The sequence below is a fragment of the Oryx dammah genome, unplaced genomic scaffold (assembly GCF_014754425.2).
Source record: "Oryx dammah isolate SB20612 unplaced genomic scaffold, SCBI_Odam_1.1 HiC_scaffold_21, whole genome shotgun sequence".
Lineage (NCBI taxonomy): Eukaryota > Metazoa > Chordata > Mammalia > Artiodactyla > Bovidae > Oryx > Oryx dammah.
In genome coordinates, this window is record NW_024070205.1 from 11,682,492 (window position 1) to 11,707,927 (window position 25,436).

The window sequence follows — 25,436 nt, forward strand, 5'->3', positions numbered from 1 at the left end:
TTAATTTATTTTTAATTTTTACTTTACAATTCTGTATTGGTTTTGGCATAGATTGACATGAATCCACCACAGGTGTAAAATCTGAGGACTGCAGAAAACCTGAATAGCTTCTAAGTCACTGACTCAGTCACATCACGCAGTGTTTCCCACAGAGCAGATTTCATACAGTTTAGCTAAGGCCAGCAGTAAGATTTACCATGCAGTTATATCAATGGAAAAATGTAAAGATTCCCAACCAGGCTGGAGTTGAATGTTAGAGAGAAGAGCCAGAGTAAGGATGAGCCAGAGATGGGAACAAGCTAGGTACTGTGAGAACTGCAGGAAGGTCTTCAGTGTGGATGGCAGAGAGGAGGTTAGTTAGAAAGGCCTTGTGGTCCATGGCAGGGAGTAGGGATTTCATGCCATGGATGGTGGGAAGCCATCCGAAGGTGATGAAGTGACCTTAAGCAGAGGAGTGAGAGATCCCAGTAATCATTCTAAGTCATGCACGCTAAGTCACTTCAGTCGTATCCAACTCTGTGACGCTATGGACCGTAGCCTGCCAGGCTCCTCTGTCCCTGGGATTCTCCAGGCAAGAATACTGGAGTGCGTTGCCATGCCCTTCTCCAGGGGATCTTCCTGACCCAGGGATCAAACCCATGTCTCTTATGTCTCCTGCATCGGTAGGAGGGTTCTTTACCACTAGAGCCACCTGGGAAGCTCCCATTCTAGGTCATGTTTCTCATTTCATATGCTTGACCCTGGGTACTACTCTCTGTTACCCCCACCAACCAGTGACACCATCTCTATCATCTGGTGTCAATTTCCTTTTTTTTTCCCCAGCCTGATTCATTTAATTCCACTGCAACTGAAGCAGAGGAGAAAACTGGCTCTACCCCCTTTTGCTCTCTCTTAATTTTATAATCTTTTCTGGGGATATGCATTCTTAGCCATTTACAAAAACAGGGTCTGTTTTAAAGTTTTGCAGAATTTTGACATCACAGGGGTGGGAGCCAGGGTGGATGAGATGGTGGCTTACAAGGGGACCCAGGGGACTTTCCTGGTGGTCCAGTGGTTAAGACTTGGTGCTTTCAATGCAGGAGGCACAGGTTTGATCCCTGGTCAGGGAACTAAGATCCTTCATGACACATGGTGCGGCCAAAAAAAAATTATTTTAATTAAAAATTTTTAAAAATAAAAATAAAGAAGGGTACCTAGGGCAGGAGGTGGGTGGAGAGAGAGGAGAGAAGCCCAGCGTACAGGGCGGGGGGAATGAGCCGCAAGTGGTGACTGGTCTGCTCACAAAGCAACACATCTTCAGGGACCCAGGTGGTCCTGCCCTGACTCTTTTGGTTGAATTGAGTCTTCTTAAATTTGAAGCACACCTTCTTTTATTGAACCATCCTCTGAAAGAGGATTTATCCGAGGTCTTTACATAACTTGCTGAGTACCTACATCATCTTGGAGAAGGAATGGCAACCTGCTCCAGTATTCTTAACCTGGGAAATCCCATGGACAGAGGAACCTGGGGGGCTACAAAGAGTCCATGGGGTTGCAAAGAGTTCAACATGACTCAGCAATAACCTACATCAATTACAGATTTCAAGAGACTGTAAGCCTCTGGCTGCTTCACAGATCACTGGACTTTTTTCCTAAGGCTTCCCGTCACTCAAGTTTCAGCTCAAATGCAGACTCCATCAAGGGCCCTGGGCTGCCATCTAACCTAAAGTAGTCCTGCAGTCACCCTCCAGCCCATTACTGGTTTCACAGCACTCACCACTATCTGAGCCGATTTTATTGGTTCACTTTTTATGGTAAGCTGACTTTATTGGTTCACTTTTTATGGTAAATCCCACTGGGATGTAAGCTCCTTGGGGACAAGGATCATACCTGCTGTGTTTACCACCTTGTCCCTCCCTGGGGTTAGCACAGAGGGCAAGTACATTGTTTTCAATGGAATGAATCCCTTCTAGGGATGTAATTCAATAGGGTGATAAAACTAGAGACTGTAAGGAGCATTTACTCCCTGACCGGACAGAAAGGTCAGCCTAGAGAAATACAGCTGGCCTGAAAGGGCCCGAAGTCCTTTCATCACCACCTTCTAATGGGCTGTTCTGGAAAGCATCTGCTCAGAAGAGTCAATAAAAGGAATATGACTTGTTTTCCACCTCTTTCTGATTCCCATCCTTTAAAACTTATTAGGAAATGGGTATATGATACCATGCTGTGCTGTGCTTAGTCACTCAGTCATGTCTGAGTCTTTGTGACCCCATGAACTGTAGCCCGCCAGGCTTCTCTGTCCATGGGATTCTCCAGGTAAGAATACTGGCGTGGATTGCCATGCCCTCCGCCAGGGGATCTTCCCAACCCAGGAATTGAACCCAGGTCGCCCACACTGCAGGTGGACTCTTTACTATCTGAACCACCAGGGAAGCATGCGATCATACATGGTTTAAAAAAAAAAAACAAAAAACCCCCCAGATACCCAGATGAAGCCTGACCCTTAAATGACTTCAAAACATAAGGTAAAATTTAATGGAGGGAAACAAAGGAAGTGGTTAAAAAAAAAATTAGATTGTGACAAGAGCAGAAACACAAAACATCTCTCCCCAAAGACAAGAGGCTCTGAGTGAATTGCTAGATGGACTGGGTGTCTACGGCAGTTTTGGCAACACCACGTAGACTTCTTCAGTTACAATGGAAAAACTATGTTTGACTTGGCAAAGGAAGAAAAAGATTTTTTTTTTTCTCTCTCCCCAAAGAATAGAGGCCTCCTCTACAGAAGTAACAGCTTCTGGTCTCTTTTCAGCTGATAAACAGGAGAGCCTATGAGCTGCCATGCCCAGGGTTTGGGAATATACAACGAGTTACTCGGAGATCCCCCAAAGTTCTCAGACTCCAATGGAAAGACCATTGCTTTGTTTGACACAACAAAAGTGAGCTGGCTGGACTGAAGTCTGGTTGTTTTTTGTTTGCTTGTTTAATCGTAGTACATGGTGATTCAAGAAAAACAGTTAAAAGGTAGATCAAAATGGGACATAACAATAAATTGATCTTTGGAAAACAAAACAAACCTATATGGAAATAAGGAGAGAAAAGAGAGGCGTGTCAGAGAGAAAAGGACTGGCAGAGAAACGATGCAAGAAGGGGGACAGGGCAGTGGGGTCGCCGACACAAAGCTCGTCTTCCAGCCACTCCCTCCCCCGGGGACAGACGGCGGGGTGCCCGTGCCCCTTACCTCCTCTGCAGTGACCATGGCGATCACGTTCGCTCCCTGCTCCCACACCATCTGCCAGAAGTCGTGGCATGTGTGTGGCAGGGGCCCCTGAGTGGCGATGTAGTGCCATTCTGCCCCACCGACCACCACCTGGAAGCCAAGGGAAGCATCAGTGAATGAACCCCAAATCCAGGACAGAATTCCATGCTGACCACAGGTCCTTTTGCAGCCACCTGAAAACCTTGGATAACATTTTTAGGTCCAATGTTAGTGCCATTATCAACAGTCCTGAGACCGGGAGTGGCTAGTGACACAGCCTCACATGAAAACATTATGCCACTCAAACTTATCAAAATATACCTCCGGGTTTTGGTCTTCAACTCACAGTGATTATGTATAAATCAGTGCATATTAAACACACACACACACACACATATACACACATGTATAATATTATATGAATATATATGTGTGTAATCTAACAATTTTTACAGACATAACAGTTATGTTTGCAATATGCAATGCATTAATAATTGCCATTCTTTTCTCTTTTTTTTATAGTCTATCCATTAAAAAACCAAAACAAGCAAAAAAACAAAACAACACAAAACCCCACAAGCTCTTCCTTACTAAATTGGTTTTATACCCCACTACTATATTGAGAAACAGTACTTTGTGGCATCCTTTTAAATAATAGAAAAGTCTACCATGGAATAACACCCCTTTGGAATAACAATGTCCTTCTGCCACTGCCCTGATGGGAAGTGTGTCCTAAACCTCTGTTGTACCCACTGCTCTATACCACGTACAGTAAAGGTGTTATGAATGCACAGAAATCAACAGTACATGATATTTCATCTCTACCTTCCCCTTGTGCAGTATCATAGCATCCAACTGAACTCTGGAATCCTGAGATGATTTTGGATAATAAAATCATTACCCTACACAGCTCAGGGTGACCTTAGTGAGAAATGGAGCATTTCCTGCCATATCAGTAAACAAAGGATATCACAGTCACCACCAGCATGGATGGTGAGCTGGTGAGCCCTGAGGGGACTCAGGAAGGAAAGAACACCTGCCCTCTAGCAGCCATCAGACTGCAGCCACCCCCCATGGTGAGCCTCTAGGGATCTCAGGTGGTAAAAAGACCATACTGGCCCCAGATAGCTGAGGTGCATATCAAAGGGATGATTTCAGTGAGCCCAGACTCTTGCATCTTCCCATACACAGAAAAGTGCTAAATTCCTTAACTTGGGTTATCTGGTTTTCTTTAATTAACAATAATCTCCTGATGTTCTGACTACCCCGCCCTTTGTTGCAAAACTATATAACCTGGCTCCTCCCCTAGTCTCCAGGGAGCAATTCTCTCAGGTTTATTTGAGATGCTGTCTCCTAGGCTTTAAATTCTGAAAAATCCCCATCAAATAAAGCATAACTCTCAACTTTAAGGTTGTGAATATTTTTAAAGCCCACATTGGGAGGATAATTCTGCAGAGATAAATATCAGCAGTGGAGATTCATCAATAAAAAGGCGTGCCCCGAGTGTGGGAGGTGATGCTAGCAGGGGGAAACGGGCCTTTGGAAGGACTCTTTCTGGGTATCTCTTCATTCCTGTGCCTTGATATTGCCAATAAGGCTTCCTTACACATTCACCAGTGTGGATCTCAAGATAGCTTTAGGGGTAATGGAGTGATCACTGTTTGCAACTTTTTCTCTCATTTGTTTTATGAAACTATATACTAACTTGATTCAAACAAAAACCATGTCAGTTATTATCTCGTTACACAAGACATGTTTAGGTCAAAGCTGGCAAGCAAAATTCATTTTCTGAGTACTGGTGGGAGATGACACTCATGTATTTGCTGGCTAACTAGGAATTTGGCTTATCTGTGGAATCATGCTTTTAAACATTATCCTCTCTGGCACCCAACATATAGGAGCCATAAATACTTCCAGAGTATGCTGCTGCCTGGGGCCTTTCAGCATATTCCCAAGTATTGACAGGAGGGTATTAAAAGCCACATTAAAAACCCAACCGCCAATGCTACTGAGGTGGGTTTCACAGATGTGATTTCACCTCTGGAGCAAATAAATCTCTGTTCTGTGTTAACGGCTGCTTAGAATCCAGGGAGGAAAGACTGGCAAGATATACAACTCCACTCCAAAAACACAAGGACAAGTTCCCACAGGCTCTCTGGGTCTATTAAACGCACCCATGTCTAACCCAGATCCACAAGATGAAATGTGGGCCTCGGAGAATATGGAGGAAGGCACTTTTCTGTTAACAACGCCCGACGGGCACAGCCCATGCAGACTGACAGCTTTTTCCAGACAGTAGATGGAAAACGGGAGAGGCGATTTGGCCAAAAGAAGATAGCATATTACAGCTGTGGAAGATTTTCACAGATACTCTAGCAAGAAGCAGCTGTGCGATCCACATCTCTGCTTGAGTCCATTTTTTCGGTCATTATTTCGTCACCTAAATTCAGCCCAGGAAACTCACCACTGTCAGTTTCCTGCAGAGTTTTATGGGACTCAGTTTTGTTTTTTTTTAATTGTTTTTATTGCTTTAGTTTATTTATTGTTTTTTATTGTATAAGTATTGTTTTGAGAGTTCTCACTCTCAAAAATATGACTAAAATACACAATTATGATCCATGAGAGTTATGCCATTCTATTTCTTTGGACAGGACTTTCTGACAGTTAAAAAAAAAACACTCTATGATGACCTAAAGGAGTGGAATGAGAGGGTGGGAGGGTGGCTCAAGAGGAAGGGGATATATGTACACATATGGCTGATTCACAATGTTGTGCAACATTATAAAGCAATTATATTCCAATAGAAAAATATGTGGTTACCTATGCTCAGTGAACAAAACACTATACCAACAATGGTACACTTTCCACATTCTGCATCAAAACTGTTTGAACTGAGACACGGGCCAACAACTGGCTGTATTTTAGAGGCTCAAAGGAACCTACCTGTGATTTGGCTACAGTTGAAAAATTCCGTGAAGAAAGGAAATAACGCCAGAGATAGGTTTCTAAGGTTATTGACCACAACAGACTACTAATGTGAACCTTGTATTGTTGAAAAACATCCTGTAACAGCTGTAAGAGTTACACGGATACAATTCACATTAGTATACAAATAATTCCCCTAGTTTGGAGGCCAGGGCAAATGGTGACATTCTAAACAAATATGCTCGGTCATTAGGGGCCCTGCTGAAATTAAGCTATTTAGGGAAAACTTGTTTGCATGCACATATGTATCTATAACTCTAAATTCTAACTGAAGCAAAGCTAAGCTGACTAAAGTCTATGAAATACTGAGATATGAAGATTTGGAGTATTCCAACTAGTTAACAAAAATGTAATGACTCAAATACATTGAATAAAGTTGGCAAACCTTGTAAAATTCATTATCAATGTCACCATTATGGTTGATGGTTAACTTAGTCCACTCTTGTGAATATCATACAAATTTGGGACTTCAGCTATAAAATGCATAGCCAGTATCACAAGTGAGAAATGACAACTCTCTGTTTCTCTTGAACATCAGAAAAACTCCAGTGACAGAAACACAGTGCCAGTAACTTCCACAGCCTCAATCGCCTGCAAATTACAAACTGAAAGGGACAATCCTCAGCTTTACTTGTGAATTTCCTGAAAAGTTACCACTTATAGAAACAAGAAAAAGTTAAATCCTCCACATAATCAAGCTTCAGAAATAGCTGACCTGAGGTTTTCCCTGAGGCCACTCGGCTTCCTTCTCTCTACAGCAGTAGGCATGGCCTTCGAGTTGACTAAGAAAAACCCCATGAGTTCAAAAACACTCCCTCGGGGTTTGGGGACCAGCCAAGTTGCGCAGTGGCAGCCCGTCTGTTTTCTCCTCCCTGCATTTTTACCGTTAACCCAGCAATCTTCTACCAGCCTTCCCGACACACCCCCCTTCTTACCTTGATGTGGGAGGCGTTAATGTAGCCTGTGTTATTTTCTTTGGTTGGTATTAGCTCTACGCGGTTCTCCTCATAGGGAACCACCTCTCGGATTCGGCTGCGCTCAGCATTTTCTGGCAGAGCCGCTGTGCTGAAAATGCCATTTGCCTTTTTCTTTGGAATTTGCTCGTATTCTGTGAACACCATTCCCTCTTCGAGCTTCTTTTTCAGGGTTCTGAACTGCAACAGAAGGTGATCTTCAGCTCTCTGAATAATCTGATCCAAACACTCTGACAAAACCACCAGATTTCTCAAAATATTTACAGCGAGAGTGTTAATCAGTAGTTTCAAGATGGACAATCAAAACTTGATTATTCGGTCTCATTCATTCACCATATTGCAAGTTTCTCTTGTCCAATAACCAACTGCCTCCTCACTCATACCTTAAACAGTAAAGTCTGCCAGACTAGGCAAGAGGTGAAATTCAAAATTAGTATTTTGTTATTAACGAGTATGCATGCTCTGCCGCTCAGCTGTGTCCGACTCTTTGCGGCCCCATAAGCTGCAGCCTGCCAACTCCTCTGTCCATGGGATTCCCCAGGCAAGAATACTGGAGTGGGCTGCCATTTCCTCCTTCAGGGCACCTTCCCAACCCAGGGATTCAACCCACATCTCCTGAATCGGCAGGAGGATTCTTTACCACTGAGCCACCTGCTGTTTCAAGTTCTAGTGATAAGGAGATTTTTAAACCTTAGTTATCAAAAAAATCCTTTTCTCCACTTATGTAGTTGTTTTTAGCTAAATTTTAAGGTGATATTGGTCCGTAGTTCTCTACTCATGCAGATTAGACACCCCCCTCTTTTATTTTTCCCATGGCCAAAATACTAATTACAATAACGTGGTATTAATTGGATTAAATGATCCCGCTAAAGACCCTTCTAGGAACTTCCCTGGTGGTCCAGTGGTTAAGACTCTATGCTTCAAATGCAACGGGCACAATTTTTGAGCCCTGGTCAGGGAATATGCCATGTGGTGCGGCCAAAAAAAAAAAAAAAAAAAAAAAGGCAGGACACTTCTGGCTCTCAGAGCATGCTAATACTTCATATATGCTGACAAAACCTAAAACCCTAATCTTACTGGCACTCTATTACATTTACACAACCTGTTCTTTAACCTGACAGCAGTTTCAGGGACTAAAGGAACATGTTTGTTCACCTCTGAAACACTACCGTGCAACTTTCTTTGCCTTTCAAAACCAAAGTTCTCACAATGCATTACCCTAACAATTATATATCAGTCATACTCTATAGCCAAGCATGTGCACCGTTGCTCAGTCATGTCTGACTCTTTGCAGTCCCATGGACTGTAGCCCATCAGGATCCTCAGTCCACGGAATTTTCCAGGCAAGAATAATGGAGTGGGTTGCCATTTCCTACTCCAGGGGATCTTCCCCACCCAGGAATCAAACCTGCATTTCTAGCATCTCCTGCATGGGCAGGTGGATTCTTTACCACTAGCGCCACCTAGGAAGTTCCTAGCAAGGGGCCAGCATATTAAAGAATTCTCTAAGTGCTTGGGTAAAATAATTACTCCCTAATAAAGGGTACTTGTTCACAAAAATCACAGAAGTCGAGCACTAGGGCAAGGGCTAACCTCTTCACTCTACAAAACAAAGAAACAGGCCCAGAGAAATATGGGTTGACTGAGGCCACACAGACAGGTGGCCAGGGGCTGGTGTCTGTCTCTAGGCGTCACCACTGAACCAACCTGACCAAGAAACAAGAGTTATTGTAAAGGATCAGTCTAATACAGCACAACCCAGGTCGCCCTAATCTTCAAGTTGAAGAATGAATTCGTCCAACACACCTTCGTGCTGGCGTGTCTGGGCGAGGAGAGAGCGTCGGAATCCTAAGACCACAGAGAATGAGTCACGTGTTTGACGAGCCCAGCGCTTACCCTCTCGTCCATGGGAACTCGGGTGGCATCGATGCGACTCTCCTCCCGCCCTGAGCCCCGAGCAACTGAGAGTCCGTTCAAGGCTGCCAACATCAGTGGCCTCTTCTGCGCCTCCAGGCCTGCCATCTTCTGCTTTTCTAGATTCTTGCAGCAAGAAAAGGCATGTTCTCATTGTTTGTAATACCAAGAGAATGCTGGAATGTGTTTTAATCTCCCCAAATCTATAACTCCCCAGCCAAGGAATGCAGACAATTACCATTAGCAGGGCAAATTCAAACACAGCCTTCCCCTTCATTCCCACTGCACCCGAGGAAGCCGGCTCCTCTGGGCCTCCCGAGCGTTTCTTTAAAAATGGAGTAAATAAACAAACAAACAAGAGCAGAGACTCTACACAAATACACCCTGCCATAGGGCTCACAAAAACAGCATGTGTGAGTCACCTTAGGAAGGTGAGAGAAACAGAGATTTGTGAATAATCAGAGCTAATGAAATGATGGGCCTTTACACAGATTAAATGGTAAAAAGCTTATAAAAACTGCTGCATTCTTTTTTTAGATTTTTTTTTATGTTTTAAATTATGTAAGTGTGATAACACATTTATAGGAGACTTGAAAAATACAGAACAAGGTTAGATATAGCTCCATCACATAATTATTTTTTAAGTAGCAAAATTAAAGATTTTTAGTTGCAGTTTCAATATCTAACTCTCAAAAATCAGTAGAATGAATATATAGAGAAGCAGAAGGATATAGTAGAAAAACTGTCCCTTTGATAAGAGGATGGATACATATAGAAGCAGAGAAAAAACTTCCTTTCCAAGTTCCCACTCAGAGGGGCTAAGACTGAGGTGTTAACTCTATATTGAATCTCTCTGGTGCCTGGGATATTATCCCCAGAAAAGGAGCTGATGTAGTTTCACAAACTCGCTAATACCATAGCCTGGAACCACCTGAGATGAACCCCCCGGCAGGATCCTTTGTGCTTCATCCAGAAGACCCACAGGAATGGAAGCCATGGCTCCCAGTGACTAAACCGTGGGAGAACACCATCTGGGGACCACAAAGACCGCGCTTGGCCCTTGCTTATGACTCTGTCCTCACCCCTCTCTGTCCTCACCTGCAAAGACACTCTGAAACTCTTGGGCCCCTGTTATTTCGTCCACAGCTGTGCTTTCCCACTTCCTCTAAGCTGATTGGGGCGTGACCAATCTCCAGTTGCTCACTTCAGGCAACAGGGGCATTTTCCACCCAATAATTCTGTCTTAGAAGACAAAAGGACAGAGGGACTCTATAAAGTACAGAAACAGATGAGTTTTACAGAGTCTACAATTTTGACCCACAGTTTGCAGGTTCCTTTGGTTGCCACAGATGAAGGAGTGATCTGTTTTGTTTTGTTTTTTTTTCAAATCTTCAGGTATTTTTCTCTTAGTCTGTCATTTAGCAATTTACTTCCTAAAGAAGTGTCTTGATGGAGCTATGGTATTGGTAGAGGATAGAGCACCTGTTGTGTGTATTGATTCAGTTGTGCCCAACTCTTTCTGATCCCATGGACTGTAGCTCTGCAGGCTCCTCTGTTCATGGGATTCTCCAGGCAAGAATACTGGATTGGGTAGTCATGCCCTTCTCCAGGGGATCTTCCTGCCCCAGGGACGAACCCAGGTCTCCTGCATTGCAGGCAGATTCTTTACCATCTGAGGCACCAGAGAACACACTGCAAATCAACTATACTTCAATTTAAAAGAAAGAAGAATGGAGCCCTGGCCTTTGTGAGTGATGCTGTCTATAAGATGCTTGGTCCCGTGACAGGGCTAACCCATCAGATAAACCGAAGGAGCATCTCAGAGGAGGATTAACTGTGAGAAAGTGAGAAAGGGCCAAAACATATTCTATTCTGAAGAATGATCCTGGTTTCTCAACCCTGGGCAGACTTTGAAAATTCAGGATTTAAATTTGGGGAGTTTTGTCGGTTTATTTACTTACTAGTTTGTTTTTGTAAGGGAGAACTTCCTCCCTGCCTGCTATTATCTCTTTTAGTTGAGAATGTTTCACTCCTCCGCAAAATTTTGAGACAGCAATGATTTTTTTTTTTTTTTTTGGTAAATGGTCCTCAGATTCTTCTGACAGTCCTTCTGCTTTCTTCTCACGTGCACCATAAGGTGACCCCAGCTGGACCCAAAGCAAAAAGTAACTTACTTGTCTTTCTTGGGAAAGGATTACTACCCAGGCAACACTGAAACCCCAATGATAAACTATTTCTCTTAGCTCCTCCTCATTTATCCTATGAGCTTATTACCAGAGATCAAAAATAATGAATTCAAAGATCTGCTTTGGCCTCTTCTCTCCCCAGTACCTGACTGGGGGTTAGGGAACCACAGACAGTGGAACGTCTTCAAAGCAGCAGCAGGAGCTGTGCAGAGGGCGCTATCCACACCACAGGCCTGAACTATCCATCAAGGGGACAAGCCGCTCCAGAAAGGGAGAGAGGGTTGCCTGCAGGGCAAATTCTCACCATAGCTGTCTGCTTCCAGTTCCTATTTGGTGACATTTTCTCATCCTAGGAAGGCCTTGACAGCCTTCTCTTAGCTATGCCTAACAAGCCAGGCAAAAGCTACCCATGATGGGCACCAGAGTAAGGCATCTGAGATGTGGGGAGGTCACTGGGGTGAGTTTCTTCAGAAAGACAATGGAGACCCATCCCAAGCTCCAGTGTCAGGGGCCAGGTCACCATCTTGCCTGGCTCACTGAAGACCCTCCAAGTCTTCCTCTGAGGTCGGGACAACAACCAAGGGTGGCTGCCCTTGAGCTCATGAGTATGTAGGATTTGGGGAAAAATCAGGGAAGGGATTTCCCTAGCAGTCCAGTAGCTAAGACATTGTGCTTAAAATGTGAGGGGCATGGGTTCGATTCCTGGTCAAGGACTAAGATCCCACAAACTCTGCGGCGTGCCCAAAAAATAATAAACAATTTTTTTAAAAAGGTACACTTTTAAAAAAATAAGGGAAAATGACATAGGGCCAGGGTAACAATGTTACTGAACTAGTTAAGAGGTAAACTCAGCTATTCACTATTACCCAATGGATGGGATGGGAGGACACGTGGATAAACAGTGAAGAAAGGCTTTGTTTTTGCTCTGTGATAATGCATGAAGCTCTGTATGAGGAATCAGTGCCGTAAGTATCAGCTACAGGCTTTTGTTTAATACAGGTAACAAGAGGATTAGTATGACCAAAGTGAGGCTAGGCAACCATGTAGGTGGCAATAAACAGCCAGTCAGCAAGGGAAATAACAACGCCAAATGCTTGGACTGATGAGTTCTTGACGCTGAGTTGTGTGAAAGGGGCCTGAGGCCCAGAAGTGCTGAAACTCCCTTTCTACCAATGATTACTTTTCCCAAACGTGGAAAGTTCTCCCCAAGGCACCCACCTCCGCACTTCATTCCATCCCCAAGCCAAACAGTTTTATATGCCACAGGCACAAGCACATCTTTCACAATTTCCCTCCAGGTTTGTGAAAAGTGGAAAAGTTACGCCTGTCCCAGATTCCTAGCAATAGTCCATGGATGGCTAAAACCGTGAGGCTGAGAATGTTCTTGAGGTTTGTCTAAAGCCAGAACATTGCTATGGATTAGATTCCTAAACCTAAGGACTTGGCTTTCTTAAAACTTTGGCTCTTTACTATTCTTTACAAGTTGATTCCCACTGCACAATCGGGGAGACTTACCCATGAAGAAAGTTTGATGAATTCCCTCAAAGCAAAATGTAAGTTACAACTGTGCTGGAGTTCCTAAAATAAGCGCTGGCTACCTTGTGACCCTGATGTGGTACACACAGAGGAGAAGTCAATCTGGGTTTGAGTAGTTATAACAAAAGGATTTTTTTTTTTTTAAGGGAGTGAACATCTCCAGGACAAATAGCAATGGTATTATAAAACATTTTGTAAAGTAGCAATTACAATCCAGCCATTTTCTCATTAGTAAGATGTAATTCACTTTGTTGCTCTAGATGTGTAACTGGACTGCAGTTACTCCGTTACTGCATTCTTTTGCTCCGGCAACATAACTAACCTTCCGGAGGAAACATACTGAAGAAGAGTGACTTATGTCTAATATTAGGCATTGTCAAATGTTAGACGTGTGTGCGTGAGTATATGAAGATGCCTGTGTGAGTTCTTGATAGCGAAAGCTCAATGGTGAATTAAAGCTCAACTGTACGCCTCTGCGTTTACTGTCATTTTTCATAGATTTGTGCTGACCATCCATTGAAAGGAGATCTGAAAATTAAACTGGACACACCATGGTCAACACTGACGAGCAGTCCTGACATCCAGATCTACACAGAAAGCTGTGCTTTGAAGGGAGGCTGCTCTTTGAAAATCTAACTGGGGAAGAACTGCTTTCCCCAGAGAAAACCAAAATGCCAGGAGATGGAGGAAGGTGAGCTCCTGGCAGCTCAGGCAATGGGAAATCTGACCCTGAATATATACACCAAAATGCTGGCTTAGACACTGATCTCAATACCACATACCTGGAAGATCCTAACTTTGTCACAGCACTTTGCCCCAAGCAGGCCTATGAGAAGCCGTGAATGAGAATGGAAGGAGCAAAAAGCAAAGGTTTGCGAAACGAAACCCTACCTGTTTAAAAGCAAGTGACTTTTAAATTCTATCACATGTTTAAATCCTCCCATAGTCCCTGATAAGCCTCACGCTTTCTTCCGTGCCCAGAGGAGGGAGGTGCGTCTGAATCACCAAAAAGGAGCAGAGAGGGTGCTCCAGGGTGGGGGTCCGGGGTGGGGACCAGCCCCTTTAACCGTCCCTTCAGAGGTGCCCCCGGGAGAGGTGGCCACTTACCCGAATCATCATCTCTCTCTCTATAATGCTGTCCTCCAGGGAAAACATTTCAGACACAGGTCTCTCCTTGACAGGCTCTTTCTTGACCCGCTCCTTCACACTCGTCAGGTCGGGCTCCGAGATGGATGGCCCGAGAGAGGCCCCGTTGACAGCCAGCTGGTCGGCCCGGGAGACGCTGATGGCCTTGGCGGGCCCGTGCCGCAGCAGCCGGGCCCGGGCCATGGCAGGAGGCAGGCACGCCTGGTCCTGCCGCAGCGCCCCGTTGCTCACGCTTTTCCGGGGCCCGGGGTACTCGGGTGGGGGCTTGTTTGGAATCCGGGCCAAGGCGGCCTGTAGCTGGGTGCTGTACTCCACCTTCTCCCGGAGCACGGGGATCTGGGGCACCGGGTCAGGAGCCTCCTCCTCCTCCTCCTCGCTCTCGCTGCTGTGGATCAGCATGGTGGCATCCGAGAAAGTCTTCTTGTGGTGGTACTGGGGGAGCTGGGGGACCTCGTGGCTGCCGGGGCCCTCCTCGGGAGGACCCGGCTCCCGCAGGGTGTTGCGGCGGGCCATGGGGATGTTGAGCGACTTTAGGGTCATGGCTTCCATGCCCCTCACCATGCTGCTCATCGCCTCCAGGCTGTGACGCTTGTGCACCGCACCGTGGTGCTTGGTGGCCGTGAGGGGCTCGCTCACCTCCTGGAGGGACTGGTGCACCACCGGAGAGCTGTCCTCCTGGAAGGTCTTCACGGACAGCTGAACCTTGCGAGTCACCAGGTCGGGACTACTGCCGCTGACGTACTTGTGGCGGTGGCTGGCAAGGTCCGGCGTGCTGGTGGCCGGCCGGGGCCGTGGGTAGGGGGGCGGCGGCCGGAAGAGATAGTTTTTGAGTACGTGGGCCGCGTTGTAGCTATGGGCGCCCTGCAGCTGCATGTTGGCCAGCTCCGGCGTGCTCACCGTGTGTGAGATGGCGCTAGGCCCCCCCGGCTTGCTTGGCACCGTGGGATTCGTGGGGTTGAGCTGGTCCGACGGGCTGACCAGTTTGTTCGCGTAGCCCCCCTGGGGCCCGTAGGGGATCGTGTAGGGGTGCCTCTCCCGCATCTCGGGCTGGCTGTACACCAGGTCCTCCGGCTGGTTGTAGGCGTGGGTGTTGATGATGTTGAGGTTTCGCAGGGACTGGCTCTGGCTGTCCGTGTGCATGACGCCCCTCTTCATCTGCCGCATGACCGTCTCGTAATCGGGCGTGGGCCGGTAGGATGGTACGATGATGGCGCTGTGCCGGTGGCTGGGGATGTAGTCTGCCCGCATGATGTCACTCCCAGGGATGCTGAGGCTGGAGGAGACGGGAGAAGCCTGGATGAAGCTTTGGGAGCAGCTGAGGGAGTTGACGCTGTGAACGCTACACACGCTGCCGCCATTGGTGACGGTGCCATTTAAATAACTTAAGTCCAGGCTGTTGTGTGAGTTGCAATACAAGGCGTCTTCATTCCCATGGAAGATGCTGTCTGCAAGAAGCCAAACAGAGGCCCATGAACCTCCACGCCATCCTGCTTCCATCGAGTTGGTCCTCACACTCATGGGGGTAATTTTTAACTCACAGAAGTCATAAAAAGGGAAATCCCATGGTCTCCACCCACATATTCCATAGAAAAAAAACAGCAATTTCTTGGGCAAGATGCCAACATACTGAAAGGGTATTTTAAAGCACACTATAAAGAAAAAGTGAATCTAAACAAATGAAGCTTGGTACATATGGAACTGTTGTCAGCTGGGTTAAGTTCTTGTTTTGGCCTGAGTTTTTAAATCAGGTACCAACAACGGTCCTCACACTGGAAGACCGGTCCCTCTTGTGCAGGGCTTAATGACAGAACTGGATATTTGGGCCAGGAAGTGAAGAACTTTGAGTTCCTGGAGCTGATCTTCCTGACTGCAATGGAAAAACTCCCTGCATCTAAGGGACTGCTGAGCATCAATCAAGACACAAGGCAAGTAACACGGTCAGGATGTCAGCAAGCATGGCTACTTCATTATGATTAGCAACCAGGCGAAGGCAAAATAAGACTCAGGAGTGTAATTTTAGCCACTGTCTAAAACCCGCCTCTAGACTTGGTTTCATCACCAAGGTCAATTTCACGTTAAAATTGTTAATACTTTAAACAGGTACCTAAAGAGATAAAAGATAGTGAAAGACAGGGAGGCCTGGCATGCTACAGTCCACGGTCACAAAGAGTCAGACACGACTTAGCGACTGAACAACAGCAATAACAAAGAGAATAGAAAGCAGATTTCTAAAGTCAGGACCATTCTATGCATCCAGTGTCCCTTTAACACACACACACACACACACATACATACACCCTCAGGAGGCAAGCTCTTAAAAACACATTTTTCTGTGGGCAAAATATATTCGTTTGTACACTATAGATTTAAGCATGAGCAGAGTAGAGGAATTCAAAGGCAGAGAAGGTTAAAAAACAGAAAAGATGGCTGAAAATACTCGGCTGCCTAAAGAGGAGAGGTGGGAACACAGACAAAATGAAATGATAGAAGCAAGGAAAACTAGAGAGGGAACACTGCATTTATCCACCTCTAGTGGAGAAGGCAATGGCACCCCACTCCAGTACCCTTGCCTGGAAAATCCCATGGACAGAGGAGCCTGGTGGGCTGCAGTCCATGGGGTCACTAAGAGTCGGACAGGACTGAGCGACTTCTTTCACTTTTCACTTTCACGCATTGGAGAAGGGAATGGCAACCCACTCCAGTGTTCTTGCCTAGAGAATCCCAGGGATGGCGGAGCCTGGTGGGCTGCCATCTCTGGGGTTGCACAGGGTTGGACACGATTGAAGCGACTTAGCAGCAGCAGCAATGGGGTTTGGTGCCTTCCCATAGAAGCAGGGTAACTTTTGCTAGTCTGCTCATAAAAAGTCGTGTTTTATTAAATTACGTTATCTTGATGATCTTCGTTTCCAGGCTCGCACTTTGACAGTGCAAGAGCCAGCATACGATAACCCAGAAATGAATTATCCTTTACCCCACTGTCAACATCCAGTGTTTAATCCCATTCGTTTTCTAAGATGCAGTTACTGAAATGATCACGGAGCACCGGCTCCAGAGTTAAGACACTGATTTTCATATCCAAGCTCCTCCAGTACCCCTTCTGTATCCCAGTTTCTATAGCAAATGGAAATAACGACATCAACAGTACCTATCTCCTTCGTTTATTTTGAGGATGAAATGAGACAATGAAGTGCAAGTACTTAGAACAGTGCTTAAGGAAAAGAACTGCTCTATAAATGCTCATCGTTAGACCATTATTGAAATGAGTTTTTTTTTTTTCCATACATTTTGCAGGGCAGTGTTTAGAGAGACAAGGAACTAAAGAGTTTAACAAGTGCACTGAGAAAGAGACTGGGGGAGAGGCGGCAAATGAGAGCTAAAATGAGGGGCTGAGATTATGCGTGTGTTTCTTTCAATTATTCTGGACGCCTGTGTTCTCTGTCACCATGAAAAACCTGGCTGACTGTTACAAGCTCTCTGACCCTGGCAAGGAAGGTGAAAAGTCTTCCTCTGGGCTTAGCTGTCCCTCTCTTCTCTAACCCACTTTCGAGGATGAGGAGGAAGAGAAAGGAACTCGCCTTCTGTCTTCCCCCAACTCCTTCAGCACACAATTCTGGGGAAATTTTCGTCTCAGGAGTAAATGGTATTCCGTGACTCTCACAAATCCCAAACTGCTGCCATTCAGATCATGACAAAGTTAAAATAAAAGTATCGCTGTCACCTAAAACAAAATAATCGCAGCAGTGATCCCCAGTACTCAAATTCAGGTCTTAAGAAGGGACAGCAGCAAGCCAGCGTTACCTTGAGAAGTGTGTGTTTCCGAGTAGTGTTCGCCACACTGGACGTGCATGGGAGGCAGAATGTAGGGCTGTTGCCGGGGCTGAAACAAAACACAGCACACGTCGGAGGTCCCGCACCGAAACGCTCACGAGCGCCAGCCCGAGCTCACGACGGGCTCCACTCCTCACCCCTGCCAGGAGACGTGCGAGGGCTCTTCTGCCCTCCTCCCCCCGCCCCCGCCCACCCTCTTCTGGGCACCCTCATCTCATCACCAAGCCTCGGACTGGAGACACACGAAGCGGGGAACGGGGAGGCTGGTTCAAGGTGAGAAAGAGGCTGCCATCAGCACAAAGGCACTTCATTATAGCCTATTTTCTAACACCCTTGCAAAGTTCCCACTGCCATTTTTCAAAGGAATAACTCAGAACATGCATATTATTATGTTCCACCTAAACATAATGAGAGTCAAGGGGAAACCTGTTTCCTTCTGTTAGGTAGGTAAAACAGGGAAAAAGAGTCCAAAATGGTGGTGGCTACAGACGAGGAAGAGAAAAGCCTGCGAAAATGAAACAGAAGAAGGTCCGAGGGCCGGAGTCAGGACCTCAGGTAAAACAAACAACACTCCTGGCTGGCCCAATTTACACAGACAGGCCCAGGGAGAGATAAACATATAAATAGAAGAGCCAAAGCCAGCTCTCTCTCTCTCCTGCGCACTGGGGTGCTCTTCTCCTCGTGTCTTTAGATCGACGTGCCCTCACGCCTCGAAGATGGATTTTCCCGCTATCTTCTAAATAAAATAGAGCTGTAACACTGAGCTATAACACTGATTTGTCTAAGAGCTATACCATGGTCCATTCGAGACCTGAGAGCTATAACACGGTCTATCCAAGACCTGAGAGCTGTGACACACCGAGGGGGCTTTAATGTCAGTCACTCCAAATCTTTGTTGTGATGAGACAAAGAATCAAGGAACATACACTCGCGTGACACTTCTATTCAAAAGTAGGTCCCTCCTAAAGCCACAAGCTTCTATCTATCGGCATAGCTGTCCCTGTGGCCCAAGTTCACATTGTCACAACAACCTCTAATAGGGGTGGGGGAGTGTTAAACTGGGCCCACTTGCAAACGTATATAATCTGAAATGAGGACCCCTAACAGTAGTTCCCAAGACCACTTACTGACCCTCCCTCATTGCAGAACCAAATGTGGAAAGGTCTTGCAGAGAACCTTGCAGGTGCAATCATCTCGCCTTTCAGTGAAGACTCATTGCCGTAAGACTCAAGCACAGCCATTTATACTCAATCTGAATAACTGCGTGTTGCAGAGGAGGGTAAAACTCTTAGAGAAAACACCAAAATGCTTAGACAGTTTTGCTATTTGGGGAGCCGACAAAGGAAATATAATTAGTTGCTAATGTGGTCTAGAGGAAGTCATTTAATCTCAGTAGGTCTCAGCTTCGTGTCAATCAAATCAGTCTCCTCCTTCCAAATTATCCATTTTATTTAGATATTGGGGTTCCAAGTAAAAATATGTTTGAAGAAAGAGTTGTAATGCTAAAAAAATAAACTTTAAGCTTGTAAACCACCAAACCAGATGGTCTCTTATATTTCTATTTGATTATCTTTAAATTTGTCTTATAGGCATTGGTTTAAATATTACGCTTTGGGACAGAAGTTGAGATCAAGCCAAAAAACGGTACAAAGCCAGCAGGGGTCACACTTTCCCAGTATCCCTAGACTGAAGAACACTCAGCAGTATGAAGCTGGGTTGGTAACTCATCTACTATTTCCTTTTCTGCAAATAATGTTTATGTATCAAAAGAGCAAATAAAGAAGATATAATGACCAGAAATCCAAAAATTAGGGAGAATCAGAGGAGAAGAAATAAAAATTGAAATCAATTTAATATAGTAGTTAAGTGTATCAGTTCTTCTAAACATTCCCAAATCTCTCTTTGGCTGGTTTTTGACTAGCAGTTTAAAAATATTTTTCCTCTTTTTGGTAACACCTACTTCAACTCATTTTTTTTTTCCATGACTGGATAGCCAGTTTTCAGGTCAACAAAAAAATACAAAAAAAAAAAAAAAGCCAGAGGGGAAGGATTCATACAAGAGAATAGAAATACACAGCAAGGCAAAGCTGGCTCATTCTGCCTTCTCTTGCTTTAATTTTTTTAAAAAGAAAAATCCTATAAGTAAGTGACTGTTTATGAACTGACATAAGTATATAAGCAATACAAGTGAGAAGTAATAATAGCAATCTTCCAAATACCATTTCAGGATTGTATTATTTATTTTATTATTTATTATATTTCAGTGTATTATTCTGTTTCTTTCTAAGACAACAGCAAATTAGATGCTACAATATAGGAGCCAGAGGAGCAAGAGAAAAACAACTGCCCGGAACCCTGGTTATCAGCTAGGAAACCCAAAGGCGACAACGTTATCTGGCTTTACTCTCACTCATCCCAAGGAACGCTTGCTGACATGGTTTAGTCCTAAAGGGCAGAGGAAAGGGGGAAGCCAGGAACCTGGCTTCCTGCAGATGGTCTGCATCCGAATGAAACAGGAAAGCCTCCGCACCTTCTCCAGATAATCAGGATACGATCAAATGATGAGACAGCCCTGAAACGCTCTGCTTCCCCTGGCATTCCAGGGACACAAGTGAGCCTTTATCTCACTAGTAAAGACCTGTAGACTCTAAGGAAGGGAAAAGGGAAATACTATCAACAAAGGAGAAGAATAAAGAAAACAATGCCAGGAGGAAACCCGTTGCTGCTCCAGGGGAGAAGCCCAAAGCGACCCACTACATCTCCAAGGACTTTCTGTGAGAGATTGTGCATTGACACAGAGAATTAATTGTATTTACATGGGTTCTCAGGAATTATTACGTGATGATAAGATGTCCAAACTCTAGAATTCTAAGAATTCATGTGAACGCATTTTCCAGAAAAAAAAAAATTCCTTAAATAGTTCCTTTTAAATGACAGGTTAAAGATGTCCTATAGGATATATATCATGTATAAAGAAAGATTTTATTCTCCCATCAATTCAAAGGAACTCTTCACCTACAGACATTTAAAGGTCATGTGTTTATTTTGATTTTGTGTAAAATAAATAATAACCTAGAATAAGTTATTTCCTTATTCACATGAGTTGTTTCCTTATTCATATGAGGAGAGCCGTTTTTTGCGTTTTTCTTTTTAAGGCTAACAGTAGGTGGAAAAGTACCTCAACTCAAATTCTGTTGACCTTAAAATTAGAAAATTAACTAACCTTAATTTTCTTCCCCCCTAAATATTCTACCTGAGAGCATCAACTAGACTCCTTCAATGTTTCCTTCAAGTAGATGTTTTCTGACTAGTTTATTAAACTGTCTATGGCAGTGAATACAAAAGAATTTGCAGAGATTATAACTGATGACATGTCTCAATGTGCAAAAATCAGGAACAGTGATAAACCAAGTAGAAAAAAACACACACACAGTAAGCTGCATGCTGAGGGACTAAGATCTCATCGGCCTGGAATGAGACTCCCAGGGGTGAACCTGGGGTCACATTTAGAGAAATGATGGGCCATGGGTGTGCACACCCCACCTGCAGAGCAGACATGTCCTTCTGCGTTCTCACCAGATTTAACCTGGTCATGATGCCCTGGCCACCCCTCCCCTCAAAATCTAACCACAGAAGGACACATGAATCCCAGCAGTCAGAGGACTTGATAACTGAAGCTGTCATACATACCAGGGAGGACCGGCTCCAGGTGGGCTGGCGTCTGATAGGGGGTGGAGAATTGGATTGTCTATATGAAAAGTTGAAAAAAATGAGGATGGTTATTCTTATTTACCATGTATAAGATGAGCTGATAGATGAGAGAGGAAGGCGAGGGGAAAGTAGACAAAATGCGTTAAGAATTACAGTAGAACAGGGACTTCCCTGGTGGTACAGTGCATAAGAACCCGTCTGCAGTGCAGGAGACACAGGTTCAATCCCTGGTCCAGGAAGATTCCACATGCCGAGGAGCAACAAAGCCAGCACGCCACAGCTGCGGAGCCCTCGAGCCACAGCTGCTGAAACCCGTGCACCTGGAGCCTGGGCTCTGCAGAAAGAGAAGCCGCCACAACAGAAGCCTGTGCACCCAAGGAAGAGCAGCCCCCGACTGCCGCAGGCAGAGAAAGCCTGAGGGCAGCAAAGAAGATCCAGCCGACCTACACATCAAATAAGAACTATGGTAAAACAAAAATATTTTCTGTATCTGGTTGGTGAAGCCAAGACAATTTTAATTTCCTTTTTTCCTCTTGTTTTATTTGCAAAATGTTTGGAATAAATGATATTTTATAATGTTTTACAAAGTAATATGAAAAGAATGAGGCTTCTTTCTAAAGATGAATTACAAGGGAAATAAAAATCAATGACCATCTTTTAGAGGTCACAGAACAGAGACCTCTGGAGAGGGATACTGCTCAGATGATACTGATTTCATAAACTCCAGAGAGCTATTCCAAGCCTTCATGTAGCCCACGGTGAGACTCTGAAACTGCATACAGAGTTTACTGTCTATGTAGGGGATGAGGGTGTTTTTAGAGAGTCCCAGTTTTCATCAGACATGAGAACAGGAACCTCCCACACCTGGTTAGGAAGAAGAAAGGAATGGTTATTACAGAAGTATGAAGGAGGACAGAGTTTCCTTAATTTTCAGTCTAATAGGTGATGCTCACTTGTATAAGAAGAAAAGGACACAAAAGAAATACAAATACTCAGAAAGTTTTATAATAAAGATATGGTTGAACAAGAAGACTACAGTGATATTTACTTCTCAAAATAGTTTTCTTCTTAAACCCACCCTACGGAAGTCAACTATAGAATTCTTGTTAATTCAAAGACATCTCAACAAATACAAGGCAGTAGCAGAAAATTGCAAAGATGTGACCTATAGGGAATCTGTTCAAAAGAATGGTGTGTGTGTGTGTGTGAGCATGCAAAGCAATAGTGTGTATGCGCAAAAGAATGGTGTGTGTGTGTATATATGTGTGCAAAAGAATGGTGTGTGTGCATAAAAGAATGGTGTGTGTGTGCAAAAGAATGGGGTGTGTGTGTATGCACATGTGCAAAAGAATGGTGTGTGTGTGTGTGCGCACGTGTGCACAAGAATGGGGTTTGTGTGTGTGTGTGCACGAGAGCATGTGTGTGCACATGTGCTTTCCTAACACAGACACGGCTGTTTAAATTGCTGCTACTGAATCAGTGCTCTTCTGTTTACTTTTGCAAACTCTGTTTGCAGACCTGATAGAGTCATCCTCGATATCCAAGGAGGAGTGGTTCCAGGACCCCCTCTGATACCAAAATCCACCTATGCTTTTGTGTAAAATGGCTTAGGATTTGCATATAACCAATGCACATCCTCCCACATACTTTAAATCATCCCAGGCTACTCATAATACCTAATATAATATAAACAGCTGCCAGTACAAAGGAAATTCAAGCTCTGCTTTTTGGAACTTTCTGGAATTTTTTAAAAATATTTTGATCCAGAGTTGGTTGACTCCACGGATGTGAAACCACAGATAGAGAGGGCTGACTGACTGTACTATCAAATATACTTTCAGACTCCAAGAGTTACCAGTGGCAGAGACTGGCTTAGAAGAGTCTCCATCACGTAGGGAAAAAAAATTAGCCAGGACCTGATCCTCCAGTTTTAAAGCAGTGCCTTCTACAGCAGGATCGGCTCTAGGACAGCGTTTTCACACTCTTGGCTGTGTCCACTGGGGAAGCAGGAAAGCAGTTCTTCTCTTGCATTTACATCCCTGAAGTTCTTTGAAACAAAATTAAGCACCTTGGGCGCCCCAACTGCTGAGGTACTCTGCTGAGGAATGTCTTTTGAAGTCAACCAGAGGAAATTCAATGATAGCATGAGCCAGACACACTCTATCCAAGGTCAGGTCACGGTTAAGTTCTCTCATCAGACTCTCTTTATCATCCCCATTTCCAAATTAAATTGAAAACACACACATGGATTTGTGACATCTATTAGTGTCTTCCAAGTCTTCCTCTAATTACCCTGGCCTCTCATTTACAGGCAGGTGACTTGACCCAGAAGCACACGCAGGGTTAGCCAACTGTGTGAGTGCCACGGGGCTGAGGATGACAGCAGCTTCTTCTCTTTCAAGTTGGCTCATCACTCTGATACACGCTTCTGAACACACGCTACATCTGACACGAAGGGGCGCCCTGGCAAATTGGGAACCGCTCGGCTCCTCCAAACTCATGGCGGAGGTTGGAAAGGCACTGATGTTGGCCACTCCGTCCAGGAAGTCAAGCATTCACAGTCAATTTGCAAATCATTTTCCCCCTAGGCATATAGGCGATACCAGCCGGTCTTCATCATTAAAGCTCTTTCCCTCCCGCCTGGCTTCAGCTTGCCCCTTTAGCTTCTACAAGGAATGAGGCGAAAGAGTGAGCCGAAGAGGTGATCTACAACATTCTGAAAGCGTAAGAGTTTAAGCTGGAACAAGCCATCCAGGGAGCAGGTGGAGGAAATGTTTACTTACTCGGTGCAGATTTTGTTTTGTTTGTAAAATTTGTGCCGCGTAGCAAACAGTCGAGATATGTACTTGGCATTTTCGATATCCTCCTTGGAAAAGAAGAAATGGGGAAAAAATAAGCATTTGTTTGTATATGCATTTTATTACGATTCCTCTGGTGAAGAAGGACATGTCCCTTCTTCCCTTCATGTCAGGCACAAAATAGCCGCCTGAGCCACAAACCAACATGCTGAAATTCAGCGGTGGTCATGTTGATGAAGCCCACCCAAGGATGTTAGATGATACTGCCTGCTAGAGAATCCCTTATGTCCATGAGTTACACTGGTGATCTGGCGTGTCTTTACATCATGCCAAACCAAGTGCTTTGCAAATCAATAAATGAATCAAGGCAGAGTGTGGCATGGATATCTAGCGTCATTTAGTTAGAGGCCGAGAGGTGTGTGAACTGCCTTAGTTCCCAAGGAGGCACTCAAGGCAATCACCAGTTTGCTTCAGATCAGCCTTGGGCTGTGATGGCAAAGAAAATCCAAATAAGCCAATGAAAGAAAATACCATGCCATATCATCAGAGCTGACTAGTGAAGGGCATGCCAGACATTGAGATCCAGCACAAATAAGGCTGGTGGGGGAACGCAAAGCCTGGATTAAAACTCAGCTTGGCACCCTGGCATTGTGAGCATCAGTTCACCAACACCCCCTGGAAATGAGCGATGGCAGCACTGGGCACGTAATGGGAAGTTATGGGTCTGATAGACTATTCATTCTCTCATGACATGGAGACCAGGAAAGCACATTAGGAGCTGAGAAGTCAGGCCGCAAGCTGCCTGCGGGACCATGCCTTCACTGTCTGTTTTGTTTACCGTGTGAAAGAGGGCGGTCTCCTCTTTGTTGACGAGCTCCACCAGGATAGTCGATTTGTTGTGGGTGATGTTTCCCATGTCATTCCACCTGCGCAGAAGAAATCCCACAGTGTTTGCCCAAAGACTTTCTAGACATTTATGACAGCACAGGAGTGTCATCTGCTATTACTGAGCCTCACTTTACAAATTAGGGTTTAGCTGTATTTTTAAAAGCTAAACGTTTCTTCCTTCAAAGCAGAAATGGAAATAAAATGCAATATTCATCTACTTAAATAGCTACACACC

At 44.8% G+C, this 25,436-nt stretch overlaps 1 protein-coding gene across 2 annotated transcripts in view; it reads right to left on the reverse strand.

Moving 5' to 3' along the window:
- Positions 1-25,436, reverse strand: part of PTPN14 (protein tyrosine phosphatase non-receptor type 14) — a 192,520-nt gene that overhangs the window by 16,427 nt on the left and 150,657 nt on the right. For both annotated transcript variants that reach the window (XM_040263167.1, XM_040263168.1), the window contains exons 9-16: positions 25,152-25,239; positions 24,299-24,381; positions 21,495-21,552; positions 17,775-17,853; positions 13,938-15,421; positions 9,091-9,234; positions 7,156-7,374; positions 3,218-3,346 (exon numbers count right to left, since the gene is read on the reverse strand). In XM_040263167.1, the coding sequence (XP_040119101.1) occupies positions 3,218-3,346; positions 7,156-7,374; positions 9,091-9,234; positions 13,938-15,421; positions 17,775-17,853; positions 21,495-21,552; positions 24,299-24,381; positions 25,152-25,239 (2,284 nt within the window). The remainder of the gene's footprint in view (positions 1-3,217; positions 3,347-7,155; positions 7,375-9,090; positions 9,235-13,937; positions 15,422-17,774; positions 17,854-21,494; positions 21,553-24,298; positions 24,382-25,151; positions 25,240-25,436) is intronic.